The following is a 9,609-nucleotide window of genomic DNA, read 5'->3' as shown; positions in this document are numbered from 1 at the left end:
CAATTGCGGCATTTGGAAAAGGTTGGTAGAAGCCTCCTCTCGCCACCTGGTCACTCTCGACCGTCCCTGCCTCTGCATCAGTCCCGATCTGGCACAGCCAGGAGTGACTAGTCCGGCCAGCTGCAACGCTTCCAGTCGCCCACGTTGTCTCACTGAACGCCTCTGGCAATCCCGTCTGACAAAGCCACCGAGCAAAAATCACCCCTTGGTAATCACGTGGATTTAAGTTGCTGAGGCCATGACTACACTGCAAGCCGATTCTACAATCCCTTTAATAGGGCTGATCTGCCCATAGGACAACCACTGTTGACACCCAACCCGGATTTGAACTCTCGACTTTCCAATTGCACCTCTAGCACTGCTCCACCCAACCAGAATAACGTTAGGCATTTTGAATTCTACACTAAAATTACTGTGCTGTTTTACATAACCTTAGGAAGTGCATTTTAAAAAAAGTGAAATTTACTCACGCAAATACTCTGAATTCATTGATTCATCGACTTCCTCTTAATATGCAATTTTTAAATAAAGTTGTTTATTTTATTCTATTCGCTTTCTGGCTTGTTGGGGGCATGACAATTTTATTCAACATCCGCTTGCAGTGGTTTGTTTTTGTCCACTGCATCTTTCAACTCAAACACTTCCATTCATTCCATTTTTTTAATGTTTGATATCCAGTCGGATCCTGGTCTTCCTCTTCCCGTAGCAGCACCTAAGTGTTCCCTCCACCATTCTTTTGCAGCCAGTTAACATTCATTTGTTTTAATTCATTATTAAAAATAAACATTTGCAGGTGACGTGTGTAATTTATTCACCTAAATATACCCATGAATGTGCAGCTTATGGAGATTGTTTTATTTCTAGTTTCTATTTCTACAATAGGGAAAACACAATTTCAAGTCCGAGAATATATTTACAAATATAGGGTTATCCAGTTAAGACACCCGATAGATTTCTACACTCAAACAGGCGATTAAGAACCAAGTATGTCAGGAGAGTTAGCATTTGTTAATTGTATTTTGATTAGTGGGCTATAGGCAGACATTGTATTCTGCAGGTTACATTTTTATGGGGCATCTAAAATGGGTCACGACTTCCCTAAAACCATCTCTGCGACCTCAACCCCTCAACTTTGGTATCGAAACAGACTCCTCGTGGACCACATTTTTAATTTTCACTTGTACTCCTCGAGTTTTCACAAACCCACCGGCCAGCATGAAGTACAGCCAAAGAACACCCATGACCAACTGTGTGGGGAGCCCTTCATCCAGTAGTTGAATGTGTTAAAATACCGTGTAATTTAAGGTATTCCATTATACATAGAAAATTATAGCTATTTGTCAATCCACAGCTGGACGAAATCATGGAGCTCGTTTGATCATACTTCACCGCACTGGTGCCCGCATGGCAGTTGACCATACGTAACCATGCTGGTCAGCGCAGGTTGGCGAAGGCAGGCCCTGGACCGGTTCAGATAGCACTCGTAACTGTCACAAATCAAACTCAAGAGGGTTGCTGCAAGTTTCCTAAATTACACCAGACCACGTTTAAAATTGTCAAGATTCAGTGTAACCGTTAAAGGCACTTAACCAGCCAGCGAAAAGCAACTCATTCTGAATGGCTGCCTTGTCATTTTAACTCTGAATTCCTAAAACAATAGGACAGATAGGAGTCATTTTAACACGTAGGATTTCACGACCAATATAATCCATAATATAGGTTTGTTTTGGGTTAGAGCGCATAGATATAAATTTCGCTAAACCCGCCACCACCCGACAGCCAATTAGTAAGGTTTGTCGCGTTAACATTTGAGTCAAATTTATACTCACCAGTCATACTTTTCACTCAATGTTTCTTTTCAATATTCAAGATTGCAGATTAAATTGACCCTTTTGTTACATTATATTCAACCCTCAAAACCAAATTGTAAAATTTTAATAAAACACATGTTGACATTAACAGCATCCAGCAATCGACACGTACTACATTCTTCACCTGAAGACGGCTGCTTGCGTTGTAGCCGAAACGTCGTGAGAATTATTTGAATTTATTATGTTTTATTTTTATTATTTTATTACTTCCCTTCTACGTGACTTTACCGAAAGAACCAAGATGAATCCCTGCAGTCACGAAAGCTTTAAATCGAAACAAAATGTTTTATTTCAGTAAAACGCTTGACTAACATTTCACAACAAAACATTAAACAAGTTTTTCAAAGAATAATTGTGAAAAAAATAACCAATAAAGCCATCTTGTCACAAACGTTCCGAGACAAACCTAGTTTAATCATCATACAACTTACACCAGAATTCAAACAATCTAAATTCCAAAACGTTGGAAAATAATGTACGGTAAAAATAGTTGTTGCAAATTGCACACATTTCACTCAGTGTGCATTCTGCTATGACAACTATTTAACCAAAGCTGAAAAGAGTACACGTTGTCGTCAATATGAAACTGCGTTTAGAAGGGTTCAAAAACGCATGGTGTCGGCACTGCAGGTCACAGCAGGCAGGGTGAGAGATCACCGTCGTCTCCTGTCCGGGCTTCTGCTGCGACGACGGCCACCAACCCTACACAAGAACGTCACGAAATGCAATCGGGTTACACAACTCTAAAGCGAAGGCTCAACCGTTTCAACTCAACTGAATGTTAAGAGACACTTGAATACTCACAAACATAAGCTGTGTAAAACTCTGGCTGAGCTCTTGATAAAAATCCATAGCAAAAAGTTTACTCAAATTACAAGCTATCTGTGTTTTTTGGGGAGGGGAGCAAAAAAAACATGCTCATCATAATTTGTGAGTGTAATCACGTGGGGTTATTTATACATGCTATCACTTCAAATGACAAACTATTATGTGCATTTCCATGTATTTAGATGGTAGTTGTATGTCTATTAGTATTGATAGGTTTACTTGAAAAATTGTATGAAAAAAGCAACTATTTCAATCGCCCCAGTGCATCTCACTTAATCCCACGTCAGAGGTCGCAATCGGGTACCCGATACCCGTACCCTACCCGATACCCGGCTACCCGTACCCAGCCGGGTACGGGTTACCCGTTTGCAACCCTGGTGCGGCCGGGTACGGGTAGGACGTGAGTCACTGGTGAGTAACCGTTTGTCACTCATTTCCCAACGTCTTGTCTCTTCTCACAATTCAAGTTCCTAGAATCAACCGACCCGCGCCTGCAACATGGCTTCATCCCAGAGGTCGCAATCGGGTACCCGATACCCGTACCCTACCCGATACCCGGTTTGCGACCCTGGTGCGGCGGGATACGGGTACGGGTAAGGAATCAAAACCTGTTTGCGACCTCTGTCCCACGTACAAATACAATGGTACATGCTACTGGCAGCATTGAATAAACCATCTTTCTTGGCTTTAACATCATAGCTGACACGATTGAACAATTATTAAATGTGTCCCTCATCTAAGTCCACAGCCATGTTCCACTGTGCTACAAAACTTGCTCTGTTCACTGCTTTAAAAAAAAAACGGCTTGATGAACATGAGTACAAATTTAAATGAATGCTTCTTCATGGCTGTGCCTTTCCAAGAAGGAAGCAGCCATCCACTATCAAATTAAAATACTCATGGCACAAGTTGTATACAAACATTAAACTAAACTGTACCTTCTCTTGTGCTTGGGAGGGCCTCGGACAAAAGCCCAGTCAACGGCAATTTTCTGGCCCAGGATGTCTGCCCCATTGAGACCCTCCATGGCAGCCTGAGCCTCCTTGAATGTCTCGTATTCCACCAATGCATATCCCTGCAGAAAATGTTAACAGCACCTTTAAACATGTTGCACTTGTTTTACTATTACGTATACATGTGGCTTTAGAGATTGATTGCATGCAAGAGAGAAAAATCTCTGCGTTAAGTTGAAACATGGATTGGTGTTAAATTGTTTTGACTTCACTTGCTAACAAACAAGTTTATAACATAGATGTACGTAAAATAATTCATTGTCAATTTTACTTTTTGATGACAGGAATTAAAAATGTTTTCCTTTTCCAATGTATACGTAATTTCTTCCTCTGCTCGTATTTTTTCCCCCAAGCCTCCCTTGTGGCAAAAATGTCCAACAGAGGTGCGCAGGATACAGCAAACAAGGATTTTAATCTTTGAGGCACCTTAAGGAAGCCTGTGCGGCGGTCCAGGTTTAGATGCACATTCTTGATCTCGCCGAACTCTCCAAACTTGTCATGCATGTCGTCTTCTTGGGCCTCCTCGTGTACACCCGTCACGAAAAGGATCCAGCCCTCTACCGCTGGAGAGCAGTCAACGAAAAATGCACTTCAACACCACGCACATTTGTATTACATTTATTCAAGTCATGATGTTATCTCAAAGGTAAAGATACATTACCACGTAGCACCTGAAGTGATTTGGGAATTACACATAAAAAAATGCAACTTAATTTTTTTACTAAACATTTGTAATTGGTTACTTTGACAACTGGGATAACAGTGGTAGCAATCACAGCCATTTAGGGCTATACTTGCGCTCAATTTTGGCGGATATAAGTGACAAAAAAGTGTAAATACGTAAAGCTGTGTAACGCAACTGAAAACTCAATTAATATCTTGGTCAGACATTAATCATGAAAGAGCTTTTTTTATGAAACATCAGTCATGCAGGGGGATCAAATTTAAATTCGCTGGTCTAAAGTTAAGACTGGTGATTTTTTGATGACCAAAAGGATTACTCCACCAAAAGTGAAATTCCTGGTCAGAGGGACAAATGCACATTTGCTACAATTGATATTTTGGAAATTCGCCAGACAATAACTGGTGGGTGCAGGGACCCTAGCATAAACTGTGGCTTAAAAAGAGTGATGTGTAATTCACTCGGCCAGAGGCAATATTTTGTTTGAGGAAACTTCACTAAACCTAATACATCGTTTCTAAATCAGATTTATGAAAAGGCCAAAGCAAACTTTCTTTCAAAACAGTCTATGAATTTTTTTCAGATGTACCAGAGATCTGTCAAATTTGTGAATCATGTCCCCAAATGTTTAGAAAAAATGCAGATAACACATTGGATTTTCTTTTTAATGGGTTACGTACATCTCTGTGGTCCAGGCTCATCACCATCTTGCTCCACAGACTCATAGTCCTCCTTCTTTCTGCTCCTGCCTCCTTCATCTTTATGACACAAAACCAAGTCCGAAACACATCACAAACATACTGGTCATCCTACCTGAAATAAACATTTGGCATATATGTACTGAAATAATTACTGGAATTGTATTCATAAAGGCCAAGATATGTAGCCCTTAATGAAAGCAGCTTATGTACGTATTTTGTTGTTGTTAATTGTTTCAGAGACAATCGACTCTTCAAAGGATGCAGGCATCAACAGCATACCTCCAACAAATCCTCGACCTTTTCGTTTCTTCGCCTTTTCCTTCAGCTTGTGAATACTCTCTAAATAAAAACAAAACAAGCAATGATTATTGTTTAGGTTACACCACACATCAATGCCATCCATGATTAGACATTCCACATGAAATGCATTTGCTAATGCTTGGATCCTCACCTGTACCTTATTCACTGTCGTTTTTGCCCATAGTTCACCATTCTGGTGAGTTGATGAGTTCACTGAATTACTATACTTAACCAATCTGGTCAATGCATGTCAGTTGACTGCATGCCCATACTTCACTGATCTGGTCCGTGCGTGTGAGTTGACTGCATCACTATACCTCACCAATCTGGTCAGGGTGTGAGTTGACTGCACGACCATATTTCACCAATCTGGTCAGTGCATTCGAGTTGACTGCATGGTCATAGTTCAGCAATATGGTCAGGGCGTGTGGGTTCACCGAATGACCATACTTTACCAAGCTGGTCAGTGCGTGCGAGTTGACTGCATGGCCTTAGGGGCCATCCATTGAGTACGTACGCAAACATGTCAAATCTTGACCCCTCCCCCCACCTGCGTACATATGCTTAACGCACCCCCCCCCCCCCCCCGAATCATATAGAATGGCCAATATTTAATCCACGCAGAAACGATCAAGGATTAATAATATTAACGTGTTTAAGCAAACAGATAGTCCACCGCCGGCTGCATTAAATAATTAAGCTGTGTATCTTGGCCACTTATTTTGCTGAGCTGCGTGATAGCTCGCAGTGAGGGATATGGTGGCATCCAAGTGATCTCTCCCAGTCCCACTTCTCCCGGTAGTACTTGTCTGACAGCTGAAGAAACTGAATTGTGGCTCATTTGAAGGCCAATGTAGACAAATTAAACTAAGTAACACGATTTTTGTTACTGGGTAGTAAATGTTATTTTCTAATTGCTTATGCGTTAAAAGTATAGAAAATGGCTATCATTCCCCACAAACTTTGCTTTTGTGACCAGGACTTTAAGTGAAGGAATGACACAAATGCACACCGCGTTTTCTCATTGAAAATAGGTACATTTCAAAATATCACTGTCCTGGTCACAAAGGCAAAGTTTGTGGGGAATAATGGCAATTTTCTGTACTTTTGAGGCATAGGCAATTATGAAATACCACTACACAGGAACAAAATAAGAATAAATGTAATAGTGTTATTAATGGAGTGGATTATTAACTTTTATTTTGTGTCCAGGTCACAAAAGCAAAGTTTGTGGGGAATAGCCACTTCCTGTACTTTTGAGGCATAAGCTATTGGAAAATAAGACTTACTACCCAGGAACACAATGTTTTTGTTAGTGTTGTTATCGAGGCATCACCCCCCCGCCCCGTTTCCTATGCGCACGTACACTGTCAGTAGACTCCCATACACAAGCGTACGCATTTGGGTTACGTACTAAATGTATAGCCACTTACTTCACCAATATGGTCAGGAGGTGCGAGTTCACTACATGGCCATACTTCACCAATCTGTGAGGGGGTGTGAGTTCACTACAGGGCCATACTTCACCAATCTGTGAGGGGGTTTGAGTTTACTGTACGGCCATACTTCACCAATCTGTGAGGGGGTGTGAGTTCACTGTAAGACCATACTTCACCAATCTGTGAGGGGGTGTGAGTTCACTGTAAGACAATACTTCACCAATCTGTGAGGGGGTGTGAGTTTACTGCACGGCCATACTTCACCAATCTGGTCAGTGCGTGCGAGTTGACCGCGTGAACATTAGAACAAAAACAAGTTTAGTTTGTCGAACCCGCAGGCTTTATCCTTTAGCTGTATTCCTTTAAGTTGAGTTTATCCTCCAACACGCTGCGCCACGGCTTCCAAGCGCCGGGGGATGAAGGGGGAGGCCTAGGCCCAATCCAGGCAAGGCCTCGCTCCCTCACTCGCCGTTACCCCACCGCCGCACGCCACCGCACGACCCGGCACGCACCGTCGCCTTCGTCGTCCATCTCGAAGTCTGCGCCCACCGCCTCGTGAAGGTCGAGCACGTCGGCCATGGCTGCGAAGGAGACGGAGCCCGGGGAGGTTTTTCTTTTGCCGCGAGGAAGGCCGAGGAAGAGTGGATGGGGGTGGGTGGAGATGGCGTCGACACCACGTGGTACCCGCCTCAACCAATCGGCCTGCGGGAAATCCGCTCACGTGGGCCGACGGCCACCACTCGGGCGCGTGTGCGGCGGTACCCACGTGGGTAGGGAGTAGACCAATCGTGAGAGAGCGGTGTTGGGTGGAGGGAGGGAGGGGGTCGGGTGGGGGAGGGGTTGGAGGGGAAGGGCCGGTGGGGGGGCGAGCCACGTGACCCCCGGTGTGTGGGTCAAGTCGGCCACATGTCCAGCCGCCACGTGTCCAGTCCCTTGCCGGCATACCCAGAGCCACCGGGCGTGCTGGGCATGCCGGATGGAGGGGATACACGGGCACGACACGGGGTTTGAGAAGGGATGGACTGATGCGGTATACAGGAGGATGTGGAGCTGAGTGGACTTGCCAATGACTGGTACCAGTGGTGTCAAGATCGGCCTCTGTGGAGGAGGCTCGTGAAGGACGCTGCTGCTACTGGGCAGTTGGAGGCGGTCGCCCTCCAGCAACAACAACGGAGGGCAGAGGAGCGATGCTCACAATAACTAGCTCCCACTTCAATTTCCGATCAATTATAGGATCACACCTTCTTTGAAATCCTTCCTAGGAACTGGCCATGCCTACTACCTCGTATCTCATCTCATTACTCTCCTCCACAAACTCTCCACTCCTGCAATAAAGACTTCAATACTTGTGGCCAGAATGCAAACAATCTGGCAAAGCTGCTCACTCCGAGGTCTCATTACTCTGATAGTGCTTGTTGTGGTTAATGCAGACATGATTCCTTGTTAGAAGGTTTCAGTTTGGTGTTTTAACATCTTAACACCTGTTTTGTTGCCAGAAAAAAGGGGAAACCCTATTCTCAAAGACTTCACTATCAAGCCCCCATAGAACCTTCACTCAGTGGGAGATCCCTCATCCTCTGCTACCCTCATTCATCTGTGCTGTTAACTCTCCCTGTTCAAGTCTACTCACTGCCTCTCTATAAATGATTATGCCCACCGTGTCTGTACAACGTCTTGAAATGTCGCCGCATTTGGATGCTACTCATAAATTCCAATTGTACAGGGTGGTCCAGATGTCGTGTGACCTTCCAATTAATTGATCCCCAACATTGTATTTGTTTGCTTAAACATTTATGTTTTCACATCCATTGCTAGACGAAAAAATATTAAGTTTTAGAGAATTAAATGGACTAGCCTGTACTGTGATGTTGCAGTATTACCATACTGAAATAAATTCCGATTTTGGGCCATATTTTTCTGCATGCCTTTTTGAAGTTCTGGGCTGATGAAAACGAATATATTGTATATTGTGCATTAAACAATGCAGTATATCAAAGGTGAATATTATGTTGTATCGTTCATTTGGCACGAGTGACCGTTTAAAATTTGCAGCGCTTTCGGAAGAAGAATATTACACGTTGAAATTTCACCTTGAACAAATCTTAACATCCTAAATAGAACTGAAGGCACGTTGGTGCCCAATTAGATTGATATATCTTCCAAATTGAATAGTTATACAGCATGCCCCATAGCATTTGTTGTGCGTTCGTCGGCGAGCACGTTTGCCATTCACTCAGCAGTACCATCAATGACGGAGCCAGGATTCTTAGGTTGGGGGGGGGGCAACACCTCCAGCAATGAAAAATGATAGAGAAGTTGTTAGCAAGTAAGGACCTATCCCTTGCTTTTTCATCGATGCGTGTGCGGCGATGGCGCAGCCATCGATCGAGGGTCGAATTCGAACCGTGTGTGATCGGCATCGCGCTCGCTGAAGGTGTTTGCCTTTAGGGAAGTCGTGTATTGTATAAGCAACTGCGCACAATTTTGTGAGTCACTAATAACTGCTTTGCCATTACTTATTGCCAATTATGGACTAGTGTCCTATCATCTCATAGAGTCCCTGGCACATAATAATATGCTACACAGTGGCAGTGGGGGTCGCAAAATGCCGATTTATTACTAATAAAACCTATTGATCCGATCGAAATTAGGGATTTCGATCGGATCATTGGGGGGGGCACGTGCCACCCCCCCTACTGGCTCTGCCAGTGAGTACCATGGAAACGGGCACCACCCTGCAAGCATGCTGCATGAATGGACACAATTAAGATCTCG

General features: G+C 43.7%; 1 protein-coding gene across 1 annotated transcript; it reads right to left on the bottom strand.

Annotated features, from left to right (window-relative positions):
• Positions 1–2,136: 2,136 nt before the first annotated feature.
• RBM8A (RNA binding motif protein 8A) lies at positions 2,137–7,593 on the bottom strand. The gene is made up of 6 exons (XM_078623653.1): positions 7,347–7,593; positions 5,375–5,434; positions 5,075–5,152; positions 4,139–4,275; positions 3,638–3,774; positions 2,137–2,573 (listed from the first exon to the last, which is right to left on the bottom strand). Exons 1-6 carry the CDS (start codon positions 7,411–7,413, stop codon positions 2,525–2,527), a joined length of 528 nt encoding a protein of 175 aa, XP_078479779.1. The 5' UTR covers positions 7,414–7,593; the 3' UTR covers positions 2,137–2,524.
• Positions 7,594–9,609: the final 2,016 nt, after the last annotated feature.

The sequence above is a fragment of the Lampetra planeri genome, chromosome 3, assembly GCF_965212315.1.
Source record: "Lampetra planeri chromosome 3, kcLamPlan1.2.h2, whole genome shotgun sequence".
NCBI classification, from domain to species: Eukaryota; Metazoa; Chordata; class Hyperoartia; order Petromyzontiformes; family Petromyzontidae; genus Lampetra; species Lampetra planeri.
The sequence above is the reverse complement of the archived record's forward strand: the minus strand, read 5'-3'. Positions and strand labels throughout refer to the sequence as shown.

Excerpts from the sequence above, each read along its gene's own strand:
- RBM8A (XM_078623653.1), bottom strand. The coding sequence starts at position 7,413 with ATGGCCGACGTGCTCGACCTTCACGAGGCGGTGGGCGCAGACTTCGAG. Across the intron at positions 4,276-5,074 it reads TGAGCCTGGACCACAGAGAT|CGGTAGAGGGCTGGATCCTT; the intron begins GTACGTAACCCA and ends ACTGCTCTCCAG. Across the intron at positions 2,574-3,637 it reads CCTCCCAAGCACAAGAGAAG|GGTTGGTGGCCGTCGTCGCA; the intron begins GTACAGTTTAGT and ends GTTCTTGTGTAG.